Source organism: Labeo rohita, chromosome 18, assembly GCF_022985175.1.
Source record: "Labeo rohita strain BAU-BD-2019 chromosome 18, IGBB_LRoh.1.0, whole genome shotgun sequence".
Classification (NCBI taxonomy): Eukaryota; Metazoa; Chordata; class Actinopteri; order Cypriniformes; family Cyprinidae; genus Labeo; species Labeo rohita.
In genome coordinates this window covers 27,850,831-27,873,237 of record NC_066886.1, presented here as the reverse complement: position 1 = coordinate 27,873,237, position 22,407 = coordinate 27,850,831, and the positions used below count along the sequence as shown (strand labels likewise).

Below are 22,407 nucleotides of genomic sequence, written 5' to 3'. Positions count from 1 at the left end.
CAATGGAAGCACTCTGGTCTTAAGTAATTAGAAAAATTAAAAAATTGCAAAGCACTGGTGTGTGTGTGCGTGTGTAACTCTACAAAGTGCTGTGCCTGTAAATGTTAGTATGAAAGCTGCCAGGCTGACACTGAAAATCAATTAATAGCTATAGTATACGTAATGTAAATAAAAGTCACATAAAATCACTGTGTAGCATATCAATATACAAGAGTGTAATGTAGACTCTCTTCCAAATTCAGTTATTATCAACATACTGTAGTATTATTTACCATACTGAGTGACAATGTGGGGTGGCGAGAAACATACTCAAAAAAATAGTTACTGAAAATCATTTACTTGCCCTGTTAAATTCCTTTCTTCTGTGGAACAAAAAAGCAGATATTCTGATAAACGTACAATAAAAATGAAAGTATGTGGGGTTAAATGATGAATTTTGCTATATTTTGGTGTTCCACAGAAGAAAGACAGTGAAAATGGTTTGAAACAACAGGGGAGTAAATGTCAACAACACTTTGATGTTTGCGTCAACTATGCTTTTAAGTACAGTTGTATGAGTCTCTGGGTAATACAGTTTCAGTCACAATGGCTTTGTTGAACATTATAAAAATCCCTATGGTGACCTTTGCTTTTACAGTCTATTCTGTATTTCAAGGCACAAGCTCATGGAAAACCTTGAGACAAACACCAAGGCCAGGTATGAAAATGCCATTAGTCCTTAAAAGAGCAGAGTGGGTCCCAGTTATTGCTTTCTATGGACAAACATATAAAATGTCCTAAAGAGGCCTGAAAGCAGCGCTCTATTAAACTGGAATGGATGATCGCATCTAACGTTACAACCTCTTGACAAATCGATACCATAGCGTGTGAGTCTCTAAAAGGATCTTTTTTAAACGTGCCTCACATGAGTGCTGCTCCTCAGGATCAATGGCACAGCTCAAAATGTAATTTGTGATCCCCAACACGGACAAGATGAGATTATCGGGGCAAATTGATTTTCTTGTTGGACATGACTCTGTCTGGGAAGAGCTTCAAGAAATGTGATGAAATTTTCAGACAGTTTTCACTAATCTGAGCACATTCTTAAGGTGCTCATGGAACAAGAGTATTGCCTTTTACAGCAAGGTTGTTAATTGACTAACATCATGTGAGAAGTGGAAATAAAGCTAGTGTAATTAGTGTAAATTTTGTAAATAATATATACAAATTGATAAAATTCTTAAACATTTAATTTTATTTAAATATGTATATATTTAATAATATTAATATATGATTTATATTTAATACTACTACTACTACTAATATATTTAATAATAATATACTAATTATTATATCTATTATATTAAATAAATGTACTATTACTACCACTAATGGTATTAACACGTTATTTAATATTATTTACTTTTTTATATTAAACTTTTATTCACTATATTACATAAAATATCGATCGTACAGCTGTTTTAGAGTCATCTGTGTCTTACCTGTGCTGGTTTCTGCTCTTCCCAGGTGAGCTGCTGTGTTTATGTGTGAAGGGTCTCAAAGTGTTCTTCAGTAAACTGTCCTCAGACGCCTCCTCCAGCCTAAGCTGCGGTATAAGGTGTCCAAACGCCATCTATCCAAACCTCCTGTCTTTCCTTTCAGTCTTTCCTTCCTCTTCTTTTAGTTCTCAGATCGAGAATGGAGTGGGCAGTAAACGGGGTTAGTTTCGAGCAGCGCAGCTGTCATTCAGAGTTATAGCTCTTTAGCGCTTGCCCTGCACAGAGGTAACAGCACATATTTGCCGTCCATGGCGGAACACAAAGTGATGAAACGGTGGTGTGATGCTCTGCTGGCTCCTTCATCAGCAACAAGAGGAGAGCACTCCATCGGGCGTTCTCGGGATTACCGGGAAATTTAAAGAAGTGTGTCATACGCTGAGTTCACCGACGCGCATGCGCGTCTACTTCAGGTACAGCAAATATGCTATGAAATTAAAGGCCATTTAATAGAAACTATATGGTATTTTGAATGTTGTTGGATAACAGAAAATATAATTAATTTATTGTTTCAATGTTATGTAAAGCGAGCCCTTGCAATTTCTTTGCGTTTGAATAAGTTTGTTTAATTGTTTTCCATCTATTTGTTTAAATTAAATATTTAAAGAGTAAATAGGGCTGAAAATTTGCTGGGACGATAAGAGGTTTATTTATTTATTGATTCATCATTCATTCATTCATTCATTCATGTTCTTTGCTCTATGACTAAATTCACTGTACTTATGAATGGCAATTATAAATACTTATTTTGCAAAAAACAAAAGGAGGGGGGGTGGATTAATTACTGAGATGAATTATTACAGAATTAATAAAAAAAAATCAAAACATATTTTAACTCTGTATGCCGGTGTAAATAAAAATCAATAAAATGTACTTTTAGTAGGTTTAAAATATACAGGTTTTCTCTTTCAGGAAAATGGATTAACAATATTGACCAGTCTTCCAGCACAATTTGCTGATTTTTATCCAGTCGACTGTTTTCTGGAATCCTAATTAAAGTGTTTAAGCAATTCAGGTTGTTAAAAGTCAAACTGTAAAACAAACCTCATAAACTTGATATTATGATTTAATTATTCACGCTATTCATGATAAAAATGTCTGTAATACAAAAATATGCTTAGAAATATTATTTTGTGTGAAAACACACATCATGTATTGAGGGTGTTTTTTTAATATTTAAATAATATATACTTTTTGAATGTTTTACTTCATGTTTATTTCACATCTGGATATATTAAAGTGATCAAAAGTTTATTACAAAAGATTTGTTCTTATTTCAACAAAGTTTTCTGTAACCCAGCTTTCCTTCCCCATCATTTCCTCTCTTATACGTCACTAACCTCAAAAAGTATAATTAGGGTGAAATTTTTGATGTACTTTCCACAATTGGGCCACAGGTCTCTGGTGACAGCTCACTAAAACTGAGCCATTAATCTTTGGAAATAAGACTCTGAAAGAAGCCGACCCACTGAACTCAAATGAGCAACTGGATTTTCCTCATCTGACAGAACTGCATTCAGTTGCTGTCGACAAGCCATAGATGAGCGCGGCTGCGAGGTGTGCTGCCAGAAAGCCGCTTTGTTGGTGTGTAGATTTTTAAAAGCAGGATCTTGCAGAAAAGCTGTTAAATATAACATCCCATTAACTTCTCCATTTGACTTTATGGCTGTTGCATAATTAGGTGGCTCTATAGACGGCGAAATGTGCTTTAATTTGGGTCACAAGATGTGATCTTCATCATCCATAGTGTCACAGGAGACAAAAGAAAAGAGACTGAAAGATAAAAAAAAATTGTGAAAAAAATTACACATGAGCTATAAGAAGATGAAACAAATAAAAAAGAGAAAAAATACAGTCATGGTCAATAATGTTTCATAACTTTGATTATTACATGGTTCATCAATAGATATAGTTTTTGTTTTGTTGGTAACACTTTACAATAAGGTGTCATTTGTTAACATCAGTTAATGAATTAACTAACATGAACAAACATTGAATAATACATTACACTATTTAATAATCTTTGTTAATGTTAGTTAATAAAAATACAGTCGTTCATTGTTAGTTCATGTTTGTTCGCAGTGCATTAACTAATGTTAACAAACAACTTGTGATCCACTTCCAGAACAACAATTCACAAAAAATTTACTCACCCCCTTGTCATTCAAGATGTTCGTGTCTTTCTGTCTTCAGTCGTGAAGAAATTATGGTTTTTGAGGAAAGCATTTCAGGATTTTTCTCCATGTAATGGACTTCATTGGTGCCCCGAGTTTGAACTTCCAAAATGTAGTTTAAATGCAGCTTCAAAGGGCTCTAAACGATCCCAGCCGAGGAAGAAGGGTCTCATCTAGCGAAACGATCTGTCATTTTTTTTGGAAAATAAATTTTTTCATACTTTTTAAGCACAAAAGCTCGTGTAGCACAGGCTTTGGGATGCGCGTTTACGATGCTACGTACTATTGAATCATGTCGAACAGTCATGCGGAATGTAGGCGGAACTACAGACCCAGTGTTTACAAAGCGAACGCGCAAGGACTAAGTGCAAGTAAGTTTGTAAACCCTGTTTACAAACAAAAAGGTACAATGATGTCCTCCTCCTCAAGTTGTAGAAGAAAATAAGATGGAGTTTTTCACCATACTCAGTACACAGACGATGAACTTACATGTGATTCGTAGTAGTGATGGGAAGTTCAGATCATTTTACCGACTCGGACCTTTGGGTCTCGTTCAGTGAAAGAAACTTTTTTCGAGTCATTTTGTTCATTTTAGCAAAACATAATTAAAATGTTACGTGTTGCTTCCCTAACACATCTACTGCTTATACAAACGTTGATCACACTACAAACCAGACAAAACTATAATGCTATAAGAAACAGAAAAGATTAATTAATTGTTTACCTGGGTCTTTACCTCACTTCTTATGTAACAAGCTTTCGGGTTTGAGTCGTTCGTTCATCATGTGACAGCCCCATAAGATGAACGAACGACTCGAAAAACCTGAAGACTCGAAACAGGTGAACTAATTCCAGTACAGAACCTAATAGGATGTTGCGTATGCGCGACTGAACACATCACTCCCTGAGATGACTCGTTCTTCCCGAGTCACATTGAAGATTCTTTCAAAATGAAAGAATCATTCAAGAACGACCCCTCACTAATTCGTAGCATTGTGGACGCGCATCCCAGAGCCTGTGCTACATGAGCTTTTGTGCTTAAAAAGTATAGAAATTTTAATTTTTCGAAAAAAATGACGTTTCACTAGATAAGACCCTTCTTCCTCGGCTGAGATTGTTTAGAGCCCTTTGAAGCTGCATTTAAACTGCATTTTGGAAGTTCAAAATCAGGGCATCAATGAAGTCCATTATATGGAGAAAAATCCTGAAATGCTTTCCTCAAAAAACATAATAAATAAGACAGAAAGACATGAACATCTTGGATTGGAGGGGGTGAGTACATTATTTGTAAATTGTTGTTCTGGAAGTGGAGTTCTCCTTTAATAATGTATTAGTAAATGCTCAAATTAACATTAACTAAGATTAATAAATGCTTTTGAAGTATTGTTCATTCTTAGTTCATGCTAACTACTTAACTTATGTTAACTAATGAATGTTATTGTAAATTACCGTTTTGTTTTAGTTACACCAATGGACAAACAAACATACAAATAAAGGAAGGTAGAAAGGATGGAAGGAAGGAAAATTTACAGGTAATTTTCTGCCAGGACATTATCCATTAATTAAAATAAACAAACAAACAAGGAAATAAATAAATAAAACTATTATTTATTTATAAATTTTTAAAGAGACTTGGCCACAAAGGAGCATGTAAAATGTTCATTTTGTAAAGAATAATGTAAGTGACTATTGTTCATCAGTACTCATATATACTCGATACTCATATATTGTGTCAAAGCTCTTGGGGGTACCAATGCATTTTGGAAGTTCAAAATCGGGGCACCATATCAGTCCATTATATGAAGAAAAATGCTGAAATGTTCTTCAAAAAAACATATTTTCTTTATGACTGAAGAAAGAAAGACATGAACATCTTGGATGATAATGGGGTGAGTACATTATATGTGAATCTTTGTTTTGGAATTGGACTCTAAACTTTAAATGAGCACAGTCAGTCTAGCTATTGTCTAAGCAATCATAACTCCTCTTATAATAAATGAAGCTGTCCATACACTGTATTATAAATGAATCTCTTACTTACATTGTACGTACATCTGCACTTTGTTGCTTATGATGAGGGAATTTGCGAGATTCAGTCTGAACAAACTCTGGGTTTCAGCTGACTATTCTGAACGCCTCTGATTGGCCACTGCATTCTAAACTCAACAGAGTCATGTGTAGTTGGTTGTAATGAGCAAGGCTGTAAAAACGCGCAGAAATAAAATATAATGTGATGTGAGCAGGTCTAAATTTAATACAGCAACTGAATCTTTCCATTTATTTTTCGTTTTCACTAGTTTCATGTTTGAAGAATTATAGTTTTATTGAAAAACCAGGGAACCCCCCCCAAGTGTATTTTTTTGGGTGTTATGGGGAGTTCCAAAATGCTTATGGGAGGTCCGGGACCCCCCAGCCCCCCCTCAATTCGAGCACTGGTAGTGTGTAAAAGTGGGCTCACTCTGACATTTCAAACACTAGGGAGCAGAATTTGACAAGAAATGTGCAGCTGAGTGTGTGGCTAACAGGCCAGAGTGCTGTATTTGTCTATGTGTCTGTCTGACATGTTTTCTTTGGAACATGTTAGACCCATTTAGCAGTTTAAAAAGTAAAATATATATTTAACATTACATAAAGTTGAAATGATATTGCTGTCCTTGTGGCAATGTCTGAAGCACATTTGGGGTTTCAAAGGCTCCAGGTATAAAATATTATTATTGTAATATATTTTCACATGGTAATATTCTCTGACACAGTTTATGCAGACATTGTGCAGCTTTTTGTTTTTATATTTTTCAGACATTTTTTTTTTCTGGGGTCAGATCAACCTCACACATAAACATCATTAATAGAGTAGATTAACATTTGCATATATGCAAGATTACTTTCATAAAACAGGGTAATTGCAACAATATCTTCTTTTTGACAACATCAGAGACATTTATTACAATAATTCATACCCAAGTTTTTATTTTTGCACATACCTCACTAAAGCCTCTGTGACCATAAACATAAATGTGGCAAAATTGATTTCAACAGAACATGAGGGCCATTTGTCTATAAAATGTACCAATTTTTTTTAGAGTACTGCATTTGCACACTTGGTTTTGCTTCAGGAGCCAGATTTTGCATTAGAGATGTGGTGATTTAGAACCAAAACTGTTTATCATTAATGTAAACACGAATGTCTATAAAATCAAACATTAATCAACAGGATATAGAAATATTTTGAATTCATGATGGGAATAATTCAGCACATACACACACACACACACACACACACACACACACACACACACAAAACATTCTCGTTGGCACAAACCATATTTAGCCCTGGTTAATTTAATATAGTCCAAAAAATAAAGTATTCTTGTGTAGTTCATACTTTTTAAGGGCATCTCACACAACTTGCCTAATTTCACATAGTTGTTTTGCTGCAAATATGTTTATAATGTTTTTTATTTTATTTATTTATTTATTTATTTATTTATTTATTTATTTATTTATTTATTTATTTATTATTTATTTATTTTTTTTTTTTTTAAATAATTTTTTAGTAATTTTACCAGTTGAAAAATATAATATATACTAAATGTATACACTGCCCTCCAAAAGTTTGGAAACACCCTAGAAAAGTGGGGTTTTGGACAATACTGGCATGGATCTTTTTTAATTTGTGATAATTTTGCACTGATAAGGGACAACACAAACTACGAAAACATATTTTATTACATAAACAGTTTATACATAGAAAAAAAAGGTGAATTTTCGATTCATCAAAATATCCACCATTAGCAGCTATTACAGCTCTGCATAATCTGGGCCTAAATTCATTATATTCTAAACTTAATTGGCAATCAATTGTTGAAGCTATTAAGGTGTGCTGACCCAAAAATCTTTTAAAAACCTGGGCCAAGTGCCAATTATTATGTAATCAAAATGAAAATTATTATTGCTGGTCTTCAATGATAATGTCAAGTTACTTTAATGTATTTGCACCAAAAAATGATAAGGATTTATGCTGATATTGTCCAAAGCCACACTTTGCCAGGGGTGTTTCCAAACTTTTGGAGGGCATATATATATATAATGTCCATTTTAATCATATCAGTATGATTCATTATGGTCTTCATAAAATGTCGGCAACATACTTTGGTTAAAAGGGTCATCAGATGGCCATTTTCCACAAGTTGATATGATTCCTTAGGATCTTAATGAGAAGTCTATAACATACTTTGGTTAAAATTTCTCAGTGGTAGTGTAAACCAACACAAAATCAGCTCTTTTTAGAGTGGGCCGTTCTGTTGCATGTTCATTTAAATGCTAATGAGCTCTGCTCGCCCCGCCCCTCGCTTTTGTGGGGTGACAAGCCGCAATGTTTACTTTAGCCACATTTAGCTGCAAAACTTGCTAACTAGCACATTATTTGCAAAAAGATGCAAAAAAACCCTCTGCTTTAGGTAAAGCAGGATCACGAATGATTTGTGCGAACATAGATGCATTTATGTGGACCACTAGGCACATTTCCTTAAAAAAAAATGGTAACGTTAATCCTCTGCATCTTCAGTGGCTCAGATGTCGGGAGTAAATGATGACTGCTATGTTCATTACTACATCCAACAGAGACATTCTTGTCTTCCCCTGCACTTGAATTGACACAATGGCGGTTGGACTGTTTTCAGCTCACGCAGAGCAGGGCAGGTCTAAGGTAAGACGGTCATGTCAATCAACTATTGTGGAAGCGGCCTTGGTTGGTGTGACGCCACAAACAAGAAGCTAAAAATGACCTGATTTGAAAAAGGGGATATTACTTATAAAGATACCACTGGGTGGATTTTTATCATTGTAGGGTGGTTGTGTAAAAGTGAGTGTAAAAGTGAGTTTGGCATCTGATGACCCCTTTAAAATTCCTCAGTGGTTGTGTATAACAACACCATTTCACCTTGTCAAAAACATCTCTCAGTGACCTGTTTCAGTGCATGTCTCTTTAAATGGTAATGAGCTACTGCTCACCCCGCCCTTCTCAGACAGCATACAAGAGGCTGAGATTCTCTTACTATAGGGAGATGAGAGGGTCTGTATTACTTACTATTGGAGAAAGCATAACGGCTAACTTGGATCACGTGTTCCTTAATGACCAATCACATTACAGCCTTGACATCATTGAATTTCAGTCAGAATTGTGGAACACTCAATCGCCATTTACGGATACCATAGGAGTGAATGGGAAGTGCCATAAACTGAATCCCACCTGTTGCAAAAATTTAGTGATTCCTCTTATAAAACTGAACTCTAAAAATAGTTTAATCCAAAAGTATTGTTTAGTGTTTAGCTGTCGACTCATTGAATAAGCCAGTTCCTCTAAAAAGCTGTTTATGCAGCGTAGTAAAGCTTCTCTTCCATTGACATCCATTTTGACGTCTCCTTTCCCACATACTGCCAGACCAGAAGCGTTAGCTTTAGCCATTATGCTTTTTTGGCTAATGAGGGAAGAAATATGCTAATATTGGACAGTCCGTCGGCAGTCATGGGTGGAGCTTCAACAATATGACATCTTACTGCTTATAAAATCAAAACGGCTTGGTAACTGACATTGGTTAGTTTTTTTGAGAATTAAAAAAAAAAAACACTGCTAACACACATTTATATGCAAACACCATGTAAAAGAGAAATTTGCATCCGATATCCTCTTTAACACTACATAAATGTTTAGATTTTTTTTTTTTTTTTTAATTGGACATATGGCTTTTGTCCAAATATGTCTACCTCCCTACTATGTAGCAGTGAAACAGTACGCGAGAAGATGAGTAGAGTAGTATGTCCAAAATCATAGCATTCATTTACACCTAAACAAGCTAACCAATCTTCAGTACTACTAAGTGATAGATGAGTTTGATCAGTGTTGGAGTTAAACTTTGGAAAAGTGGACCTTTGGGACCAGAGATGACAAACCCTGCCCTAAATTCTTAGCAGAAGTTCCACATAAAATTGGAAAATGGTGTGTTTGAAAAAGTCACGACAACAATGCAAATGTCATCTTCATTTAAATGATAATTTGCTGAATCGAGGATGCATGAAACTAGAGTGTGGGGACAATATCATTGTCTAATGATATCACTTGTTTCACTCATTTTGCTCTGTCTACATAATAGCTCAAATCAAATTATAATATTTTTGAATAATATTTAAATTATGTCTCTTTTGTTTTCAGCATCATTTTCACATTGCACATGATAAAGGTGAATTCCATCTCAAATATACTTTCTCTTTACACACACTCGCATGTGTTTTCACTTTGGACTAATCAAATAATGGGCTGCCAAATAGCTTGTCATTGAATATTTTATTTGCAAATGAAGTATTAATAACTCAGAGTCCGTAAAAATATACAATTTTTTACTTGTAGAGGGACATATTTACAAGAATGGATCTTCTTCAAAATGAACAAACTGGTTTACAAAACTCAAAATGTGTGCAACAGCAAAGAGAAATAAAGATCATGAGTATATTCCCTTCAGTCTCACCAGACGAGGACTCTCGGGCAAATGCAGGCCCGAGTTCCACATTCAAAACAAGAACAACAAAAAACCCTCAAGATAACAGAGGAAAACACAGTAAATGTTAAAACAAAGTAATGTGAACGAAAAAAAAAAGACAGACAGAGAGGATGTTGGTCATATTTACACATACATATTCAGCTGAATACAGGTATGAACACAGAAGCAAAGCATTCCCAATATCTGACCTGTAGGCCATAACATGCAATCCCTTTGCTTTTCCAATGGAAAATAATTCCCTTTTTTACACCCCTCAAAGTAACACATACTGCTACATTTTCTAAGAGGAGTTGAAGGAGCCTTTTTAAACATCCAACATTATTATAACAACCATGTTGGGTAACAATGATTGGTTAGAGGCTACATAGACAGTCAAGTACATCTTTTAAATAGAGCGTTATCTCAAAAATACATCACAGATGGACCTTAACTCATTCCCTGTATTGAGCTCCCATTCAAAACTGAATGTCCTCATGCAACGTGAGCATCACTCAGAATGCATTGGCGGCTCTATGGAGGAGTGTACATACACTGATGGTTTCTAAACACCATGCTGGCTCTTTAACAGCGTTGAAATAAAAGCCACTAAAGATTAATTGTCTGAGGAAATAGACCGGTTCTTCTTGCTGGGAGACACTGGGGAGGGCTCGTAAAGGAATAAAAATCATCTTAAGTGCCTGAATGTAAGAACAAAACTGCTGGAAGGCAAGCTTTCAATCAGCTTTCCTTTTAATAAAGTGGGCCGATCTTGGCTAGTTAGGTGCAGTAATGTCCTCAAAAGAAAATGGGACCAAAATAAACATATAACAATGACTCTGTTCCAAAACCTACAGAGCTGCCTATGTAGGCAGCATTAAGCATTTAAATTGAAATCTCCTGATGCATTTCAACCAGAAAAAAATTCCATTCAAAGAGCATCTTATGAGGTGTCTAATTTGTACGACCTCACTCATACGGTTTTGTACGATTTCTGTGAGGGGTAGGTTTAGGGGAGCGGTTATGAGTGGTCCTTCATACGAATTCCCACTATTTTCCCACCTCAAAAAATACATACGATTTTAACAAATCTTATAAATTTGTACAAGTCGTGCAAATTTGAAAGAATTAGCCACCTCGTAAAACATATACGAATTCCCGTATACATATACGAGTCCAAGCTCTACTGAAATCAAAACACTCTAAAAGACTTTCGTCCTCTGTAGACTCTTTCACATCAATCTTGTGAGTTTTTATTTTAATAGAGTGCAACATTTGGCTTCCAGAGGTAAAAATTTCACAGTTACAGACACTACCGATCTACTGAGAGCTAAGAGGTTGATAATCAATGGTATATGCTTTTGTTGAAGACACTGGCTTGCATTATTTCAAATTTTATTTTAAAATGATTACATTTAAGAGCAGAAAAAATCGTTACCCATGATTCTGCTAAGAAAGCAGGAATCTGCTTCATCAGTCAGAGAATCGCATTAAGCATATTGCACCAAAAGAACTCTTTAGCTCCTGGCGAGTCCCATGAAACACAAAATAGATTGTCTAAATATATATTTTTCCACTGATGTATGGTTTATTAGGATAGGACAATATTTGGCAGAGATACAACTATTTGAAAATCTGGAATCTGAGGGTGCAAAAAAATCTAAATATTGAGAAAATCACCTTTTAAGTTGTCCAAATGAAGTTCTTAGCAATGCATATTACTAATCAAAAATTACGTTTTGATACATTTACAGTAGGAAATTTACAAAATATCTTCATGGAACATGATCTTTATTTAATATCCTAATGATTTTTGTCATAAAAGAAAACAATAAAACAAATATACCCATGCTACTTAAGACTTCATGGGATTGTAATTCCCTCATTAAAGTTGTCCTGTACCTGGCTTGCTTTACCTTTGTCTTATTGTCCGATTTTTAAATATCATTTTGCTTCAAATTGAAGTTTATAACGTTGTGATTCACCTTGTAACTGGTTGATGTTGTTCATGGCTTATAATGGTTAAATGAAGACTTTAAAAATCTCTATGGGAAAAATACTTGAGGAACCAAGGCCGCTGAAAGTATTGGCACTTTTCCACTGTGTGATATGACTCGGCTTGGCTTGCTTTACTTTGGCCCAGTTTGCTATTCTACTGTGGATTAGAACCACTTCAAAGTGGGTGGGATTATAGACTGATCTTTATAGTTGCACAGCCAACTCATCTACTGACCACGATACAGCCGTTTCTTTTTTCAAGTTGCGCCCAACGGTCATTTAAAGCAAGTTTATTTAAAAAAAAATCAAATCATGCGGTGGCTGTTGCTGACTATTTAAATCTTGTAGGTTTGGTGTCTCGTGTCACAAATCCAATGCTGGTAGTGACGATTCTCTCTGACCAATCAGTGAGCTGCACTGTTTACACATCACATTTTAATATTGTATGGCTCGTTGGAGCCTCAACCAAGGTGGTACTGACAAAAAAAAAAACGGGTACTAGGTTTCTTTTTTAGTACTAGAACCCCACAACTCAAAGCGAGCCGTACCAAGCCACACCATGAGGGGAAAAGCACCATAAACGGGCAGTCACACTCTATTAGGATGCTAACCTTTGAGCCAGCTATCTATATAGGCAGTAGACAGTAAGGCAGCTCACTAGGTTTTGGAACAGAGTCAATATTTTAACACAAGGAGAGTAACTGGCTACTAAAAACGACCATATTGTGAAGGCCCAATCAGATGGGTTTCGTCTCTGCTTGGGGGTAAGGTATGGTAAAGGTATTTGAGAACCTCTGTAGGGTTTGGACCTTGTGTTCTCCTTACATTTCCCATCATTCACTCCCCACTCTGCATGACAGCCCATCCATCACACTTACTGACAACAGTTCAGCCAGCAACATCGCCTACACCGCCTCGTGGAGAATGTGGCTCTGGAGAGCACGTCTCGAGTGTGCCTCTATTTATGAGGTCGTGTTAGGCTGTGTACACTTGGGAAGAAGTGTGTGTGTACACTTGGGAAGAAGTGTATCGGTGTGTATCAAACACAATTTCTGGGGAAGGTAACAAGAAGGCGGAAGAATTGGAATTGGCATAGGCAGCACTCGGCTACATTACAGACTCAACCGCAACCCAATAGGAATGACGAACGAGGTTGGCACCTACACTCGTGGAAATGAACGTGGACCAAAACGAGTGTTATATGCTTGCTTCCTCACATCTTATGGCTTCTCCTCTCTGAAATATTAAGGTCCATCAATGGCAGATATACAAGTAGCCATTAAGAAGGAAATGATTTTACTTTTACTTTTTTTATTAAAGGGAGCTTAGCGGGTCAGGGGCTACAATGACCAATTATTACTCTCTGAAAATGCATAATACCTCATCTACATCTTTATTATGGCCTATAACCCCAATCTTCAACCGATAACTTAAAGGATATTGTGTGCGTATATTTATCTGTATGTACAATATAAAACAGCATCATGACTACAGAGTGTACATTATTCGTGGGGCTGCGTTTGGACTGACTCTTTGTGCCAGAGCGCTCTCTCCCTCTGCTGACGGGGGCTGTTTTACACATGGCTTCCTTTTTTTGTCTGGTACATTGCGAAGAACCAAGGACAAAAGCAATCTCAGGGGAAGAATTCACTGTGAAGGCACACAAAACAGGCAACTTGTCCATTTCAAATTTCACAAATGCACCAAGCAAGGTCTTCCCAGGGGCTTCGAGACACAGCTAATGGAGAGGGTTTTGACAGCGCTTGGCGGTGGAAGCCGAGGGGCAGCTGGCACAAAGAGCCAGCCATCTTGAGACAGCCTGTTGTTAGAGGGTCCTAGGAGTCCTGGGACAGTCCCATGGTGCATACACGAACTAGAAGGAGAGTACCGCAAATGCGCACACACCATCACACGCACGAATTTCACACACGCTCTGTACATAAGTCCCTGTTATGGCATTCCCTTTCATTACTTGTCCACAGTACTGTGAGATTATAGTCGAAAGTTACTTGTGCCTCGTATGCTATTACGTAGTACCGTTGGGTATTCTAGAAAAGAAGGAAAAAATAAATAAAAACCAAAACTATCTTTGTCTTATACACATTCATAGTATTCGTGACAGATTTTGGTTTCAATATCATTGGAAATACAGCTGTAACAAATATACCACGGTTGGTATGTAATACAAACTGAAGTCCATGAAACGGTGAGGATGACATCCGAAGCCAGACCGCAGACTTTCTGTCAAGGACATACAGTACGCTCATGTATATACACAGATTTAACTGCAAAAATTCATATCAGTGTGTAGAGAGTACTTGACACATAGGGGGAATTCACTAAGGATCAATTGCACCGCTGACGGCATTGTCTATTTCCATATGTTGTGTTATTTAACACCAAATTTATGAATGGAATTGTGCAAATCAGGTAATGGCAGCAACAATTTGCATGCCACAATTACGCAGGTCCATTCTGAGCACTAGATTGTGAAGGATACAGCAGACGACTGCAATCTGGCGTACTTTACTGGGAATATACATACAGCAATGCTAGGCACCTGAAACGGTGATTAAAGTGCGCTTGACTGCATGACACATTGGGATAAGTTTAACTTTATTTTGATAGTCATCTTCAGATGTTCTACTAAATAACTTTGCAACTACATCAACTAACTCTCATTAGAGTATTAGTAGACTGTTAGGGTTAGTGTTATAGAATAAGTTGAGATGTACTTGCAAAGTTACTTATAGTCAGTAGAATGTCTATTGGGAAACATCAAAATAATGTGTCAGCAGGTAGCACACAATCTACTAAAATTGCTAGTCAACATGTAGTTGCAAAGTTACTTATAGTTAGTAGAATGTCTATCAAAATAAAGTGTTACTGGAGAGAATGCTCTTCTTCCATCACTTAATCATCATTTGATGAATTACCGCTGCTAGAAAACATAGATGAAATCTCTAATACTACATTTCTTTTACTGTCTGCATCTGTGGGCAATAATAGCAAAACATTAGTAGCTGTGATTTTTGATAAAAAGATACACTAACAGCCTAATTTACATAGAAAAAAAAAAACGGGTTTGCTCAAAAACCAATGACAACAACATCATTTAAATATTGTTAAACCTGTTTTTTTGTGAAATATAGCGTGCTCAGGTAGTGAAACCATTCAGTGAATTCACCCCACAGTGTGCTATATGATAACTGAACCGTTAAAGTCTCTCTATGCCGCTACATCAATGACGTCGTCATCCATGTGCTGAAATGTCCATCGGGGCCATCTTTTCCAATCACGTTGCTTTTTCTTAGTGGTTTGTTAGGGTATTAATAAGATTGCCTTCGATTCTCATGTCTGAGACACCCTCAATGTTTGCATTGCATTCTGGGAAAAATGAATGGGACTTTACGAATGAGATGAACGGTTCGTATTCCCAAAGCCGCCCCCTCGCCTTCAACAGAAACAACAGGTTCTTGGATAATATCCTTCATTTCTCTTCAGAGTCGGCCGGTCCTTCCTTCCGCCATCATGTTTCATAAACCCAGCCTGCCCTTGGTCCTTTAGCCTCTCTGATGCAATAAATAAATAAACTGCACTTGGGGAAATCTTTCCGCCCCACTGCCCACAAAGCCTTTAAGAGTTCAAAAAGAAAAACAAAACAAATAATGTGAAAAAAAAAGGTCAGACTGTGCCATGAGATCAAAAGAAGGAGAGAGAACCAAAGAATGAGAATAAAAAAAAAAAAAATTCTTGTTCTTCAGTTCCTCTCTTGTTTTCTTTTAATACTTCAGAAGGGGGCAAGCACTGTGTATTTTCCCTTGTAAATATGCATTCAACTTTTTAGATTTTATATGATTGATTTTATTATTTTTTTAATTATGCTTTTATTTTATAGTTTTTTTTTTATTTGTGTGTATTTTTTCCCAATCGTAGTTGCAACTTTTGGAAAAGTCACTGTGGGTGTCTTGTATAGAGACCCGCACCAGGCCACATTGCCTTTACTCTCTACACTGTCTGAAATGCCTTGCTTTGAGCAGGGACCATGATGCCGGCCGGGATCGCCATGCCCACTGGAGGATTGGGGGGTCTGAATTTTGGGGTGGCAGGGGGTTCTGGGGTTTTAGGCACGACCTGTGTGTAGGCCGGAGGAGACTGGGAGAAGCCGTGGGGCTGTCCGTTCTCCTTGAGGGCGGCAACAGCGGGTGGCCGTGGACGCTGGTTTCGGGGTGCGCTGTTGTGCACCATGGACTGTGTGGAGGAAGCACCGGAGCGGGAACTGCCAGAACGAGATGAGGAGAGAGAGTTGGGCTTCACCAACTTGGCTTTAGGAGCTTCTGCATCCTCTCTACAAAGGTAATGGAAATATAAACATTGGTTAGAGATACATGCAATGATTAAATCAACAATATCAGAACTGCAGTCTAGATCTAAAGCAGCTGCATAAATTAAAATAACTAACTAACTAAATAAATAACCTGTAGCACCTGCAGAGCCTAACAGAGTCACCATCTCTCTGTTGCAGGTAATATTAAAGTGGGACTATAAAAACAAAATCAGTAATCAAATGTCACCTGATTTCATTAGGTGTCTCCTCCTCCTCATATTTCTTCTTTTCCTTCTTGCGGAAGACCAGCCAGATGATGAGAATGAGGAGCAGAACGCCGAATAAAACGCCAACCACGGCACCAGCCACCACACCCATGCCCCGCACATCTGCACACAGCAGGACATCTCTGTCATGCCTCATTACATCACATAACATCTTCAGATGATGACAAGTTAAATAAAATACATGTACAGTAATTATACTTTTTTTTTAATAGCAGGTTGCAAAAACCTGAGAAGACAAGTGAAAATGCTTATATATATATACAGTCATGTGAAAAAGTTAGGACACCCTATCGAATTCCATGGTTTTCCGTATCAGGACATTATTTTAAAAAAAAAAAATGGTCCTTGGCTGGTCTTAAAATTTCAAAAATGAAACCTCACATAAACAACAACACATGACAAATTGCACCGTGTCATTATTTACTGAAAAAAAAATAAAGGCAAAAATGGAAAATCCATGTGTGACAAAGTTAGGACACCCTTTCTGTTAACGTTGGAGTTAGGAGGGTAAATAACAGTCAAACACTGCTAATCAAATACCTTTGATTAATTGATCATCAGTAAGTCTGAGCGCCTCTGTAAAAGCATAATATTTGGCAGTTTGCTGGTCTGGAGCCTTCAGGTGTGTGTTAACACAATGCTAAGGAGGTAAGACATCAGCAATCATCTCAGAGAAGCAATTGTTGCTGCCATCGATCTGAGAAGAGTAATACAGCCATTTCCAAACAATCTTAAGTTTATTCACAAGTGGAAGACATTTAAAACAGACACCTCTCCTTCCAGAAGTGGACGTCCCAGAAAATTCACCCCAAAATCAGACCGTGTAAAGCTCAGAAAAATGTCAGACAACCCAAGAACTACACCTCAGACTCTACAGGCCTCAGTTAACATGTTAAATGATAAAGTTCATGACAATACCATTAGAAAAATATGGGACAAAAATGGCATGTTTGGAAGGCTTAGCAGAAGAAAGCCTCTTCTATCTTAAAAAAAAAACACTGCAGCACAGTTTAGGTCTGCAAAGTTGCATCTGAACAAAACACGTCTTCTAGAATAATGTCCTTTGAACAGACAAGACCGAAGTGGAGATGTTTGGCCATAATGCACAGAGCCAAGTTTGGTGAAAACCTAAAGAGCATATCAGCACAAACACCTCATACCAAAAGACAAGCATGCTGGAGGAGGGCTAGTAATTTTGGGCTTGTTTTGTAGCCACAGGACCTGGGCACCTCACAGTCATTGAGTTGGCCATGAACTCCTCTGTATATCAAAGTATTCTACAGTCAAATGCGAGGGCATCTGTCTGACATCTAAAGTTGGGTCAAAACTGGGTCATGCAACAGGACAATGATCCCAAGCACACCAGCAAATCTACAACAGAATGGCTGAAAAGAAAAGAATCAAGGTGTTGCAATAGCCCAGTCAAAGTCCAGAGCTCATCCTGACTCAAATACTGTGGTGAGAGCTGTGCATAAGCAAATGCCCACAAACCTCAATAAACTGGAGCAACGTTGAAAAGAAGAGTGGTCCAAATTCCTCCAGAACGATGTGAGAGACTAATAAAGTCACAGAAAATGAATGATTCAAGATATTGCTGCTAAAAGTGGATCTACAGGCAATTGACTCATAGTGTGTCCTTACTTTGTCACACATGGCCTTTCCCTCTTGGCTGTATTTTTCTTAAATAAATAATGACACTGTGTGATATGTCATGTGATGATGTTTATCTGAGGATTTATTTTCTAAAAATTTTAAGACCTGCCAAGGACCAGATAATTTTTATCATGTCCTGATACAGAAAACAATAAAAATTCAATAGGGTGTCCTGCTTTTTCACATGACTGTATATATATATATATATATATTTTTTTTTTTTTTTTTTTCAAGGCTGGTTTCTGCTATTGAATTACAAAACTGGGAGTTTATATTATCCAATTCTGACTTTATAATACAAATTTATAAGTCTGTGTTTAGAGTTTATAAAGCAGAAACAAGCTTTCATACTATTCTATACAAAAAGGACAAAAGGCAAAATCAATGGAAGTTTTTTTTTTTTTTTTTTTTTTTTTTTTTTTTTTTATACAAATGTGACCCTGGACACACAAAAACAGTCTTAAGTAGCACAGGTATATTTGTAGCAATAGCCAACAATACACTGTATGGGTTAAAATTATTGATTTTTCTTTTATGCCAAAAATCATTAGGATATTAAGAAAAGATCATGTTCCATAAAGATATTTAGTAAATTTGCTACCATAAATATATCAAAACTTAATTTTTGATTAGTAATATGCATTGCTAAGAACTTGATTTGGACAACTTTAAAGGCAATTTTCTCAATATTTAGATTTTTTGCACCCTCAGATTCCAGATTATAAAATAGCTGTATCTCGGCCAAATATTGTTGTATCTTAATAAACCATACATCAATGGAAAGCTCATTTATCAGCTTTCAGATGATGTATAATTAAAAAAAAAAAAGCCCATTATGACAGGTTTTGTGGTCCAGGGTCACAAATGTGTGTTTAAAAATGTACACATATACAGTATAAATGTGCAACATTAATTTTCCCCTGGTAAAGGCTTAATGCTAAGTAAAGAGGCATTTGACTCATTAACTGATTTGTTACAACATGAAATGAGTTTCTATAAGCAATTATTTTATAATAAAAAAAAATCTAATTTCAAATATTACCAAATGTCTACAAATCATGTTTCATCTTATTCAAATGTAAGTGTTTGTTTTACACAAATGCACATGGATATGAATCATCTGTACACCAGCTTGTCTCTCAAAATATCTATTTGAGAAAGGAACAAATAGCATCTGTTTAACACAGAGTGCTGTATTAACAAACGTTACAATTAGTCAGAAATATTACATACGTTATTAGCACTTACATTAAGTAATTTATAATCTCATTTAAAACTTTAAAATCATTTCCACTCATGAGGTGAAAACCCCAGTCATATTAAGTCTAATAATAGGATTTTTGGTAACATTTTCATTCGTTAACATTAGCAAAGATTAACATATCCTGTTCAAATAAATTGCTTATTGTTAGTAAATGTTAAGGCATTAACTTATGGGATCTTATTACAAAGTGTTACCCTTTTTTTTTGTTTTTCCAGGTCGCCTCATTGGTTATTGTCTGATTATTAAATTATTAATGCCTGACTGCTAACGACACATTTTTACAGTACCCAAGAACTTGAGCTTCTAAATTCATGCCGCTGAGTGTCAGTAAAAGTCCAAGATCACAACCATGTCGGCCAGCACGACATAAATAAAACTGACTGAGTGCATCATTAAGAGCCATTTATTTTTGTTTGACAAAGAGCTTTTGATTTGCTCATTGTTTAAATGTCATATTAGCAGGGGAGCCCATATGGTAGTTACATTTTATTAGCGTTCTCATGAGATATCTTGCGAGTAAAACTGAATTAGGCAGACCCAAATTAAACTTCGCCAGCCACAACTGCGAAGTGGCTCTTTCACATAAATTCTTTTAATTTCCTTTGTTGAGAAAGACTAGCACAAGGCCTAAGTGCAGGACAGTTGTCAAGTGTTTATATAACTCTCTCAATCTTTTCCTCTGGTGAGCATTAAATTCTTCTGCCTCTTCCGAAACCATTACACACAAACACTGAAGGATAGCTATTTGAGCAAGACTGATGACAAATAGCCACACTTTGGCTTTCTGTAGTTCCCAGTGCTCAGTAAAAGTGTGTGTGTGTGTGTATGAGAGATAGAGAGAATGATTTTTTTTCCCCATCCAAGACAACAAATCAGCAACTTTTTAATCCCACACTCATAAAAATAAGTGCCTCTATATACATTTCTGCAACAGGGTAATTATGTACCTAAAACACACGTTCAGTATGTGACCGTGGCACGTTTTTGTTATGTTGGTACAGGCCCATATTAACGCATTTTTATTTTGCTGTTAGAGGTACGTATTGCGGCTGTGCAGAATTCAAACGTTTAGTGTTGCTAAAGGTTAATGCTGTATCATGTTGGAAATATCCCCTACACTGTAAAAAATAAAAAAATACAATTTGTTAAGTCAGCTTAAAATAATTTGTTACCCCGCTGCCTTAAAATTTTAAGTTCAGTTAACTAAAATAAGTTTAGTCAACTTGAAATGTTAAGTTGTACTAAGTAACAACTTAGATATTTGTGTTTGCTAAACTTAACAGATGGGTAAATAACCCAGCTGCCTTAAAATTTTAAGTTGATTTAACTCAAATATCTAAGTTGTCACTTACTATAATTTAACATTTCAAGTTGAATAAACTTTTTTTGAGTTGACTGAACTAAAAATTTTAAGGCAGCCAGGTAACAAATTATTTTAAGTTGACTCAACAAATTGTTTTTTACAGTGTACACCAAACCCAACCCTAAACATAACTAATAATGTTAACAAATGCAAAAGTGATATAAAAACACATTTGTTGATGCAGCTGTGCCATTTTAACTTCCTTATGAGGGTTTGAGCTGTTTTGTCAAACTGTAGTTTTACAGGGTTTGTACCGGAGCTCTTCGTCACTCAAGTGCAACGCCATATCATCTGAGCTACCAAACAAACCTACTGAATTTGAAAACGCATGCATATGAATGTGTATATGTGACGACAACATTCAAAAATTGTCCGTTTTCAAATCACACAGGATGTTAAAATTGTTTTGAAGTCATAACATTATTCTGCAAGTAATGGTGTGAATATTGGGCTTTATTAATCAATACTTTTGTACCTGTAAATCATACTTTGTGTGAAAAGGAATAAAACTTGTTGGACTTTTACTGTGTGTTCATTTCAACTGGAAACTGCATAAGTCATAAGGGTCAATTTTTGAATAAATAAATAAATAAGTTTTCCATTGATGTATGATTTGTTATATTGACAAAATCTCCTTTAAATTTGTCCAAATGGAGTTCTTAGCTATGCATATTACTAATCAAAAATTACGTTTTGATATATTTACGGTAGGGAATTCAAAAAGTATCTTCATGGAACATGATCTTTACTTAAAATCCTCATGTTTTCTGGCATAAAAGACAAATTGATAAGTTTGACCCATACAACGTATTGTAGGCTATTGCTACAAATTCACCCGTGCTACTTATGACTGGTTTTGTGGTCCAGGGTCACAAATGTATATAGAGGCACGTTTTTCCAATGAGCCTACATTGTTTTAATCTCACATTTCTGACTTTTTTGTAAGATATAATCTCAGAAATGTAAGATATAAGAACAAAATTGTGAGATATAAACACAACTGCAAGAAAATCTGAATTGTGAGACAAGAAATCAAAATGACATTTTTCATTTTCCATGGAAAAATTTTTCCTCAGACATTTTGTACGATAAAAAGTTCCAAGTACCTTTATTATTTTTTATTTTGTGGTGGGGGGAAAATATGAATTACAAGTTATAAACTTGGGTAATTGTGAGACTATAAACTTGTAACTGCGAGAAAGTCCAAATTCTGAGACAAAAAAAAAAAAAATCGCAATGACCTTTTTTATTTTTTTTTTCTGTGGCAGAATACTCA

General features: G+C 36.0%; 1 protein-coding gene across 1 annotated transcript in view; it reads right to left on the bottom strand.

Annotated features, from left to right (window-relative positions):
• Positions 1-11,622: 11,622 nt before the first annotated feature.
• The window catches only part of clmpb (CXADR like membrane protein b), a 103,035-nt gene continuing 92,250 nt past the window's right edge, over positions 11,623-22,407 (bottom strand). Inside the window, exons 6-7 of the mRNA XM_051134608.1 lie at positions 16,812-16,953; positions 11,623-16,585 (exon numbers count right to left, since the gene is read on the bottom strand). Coding sequence (XP_050990565.1) covers positions 16,246-16,585; positions 16,812-16,953 — 482 coding nt within the window. The 3' untranslated portion in view covers positions 11,623-16,245. The remainder of the gene's footprint in view (positions 16,586-16,811; positions 16,954-22,407) is intronic.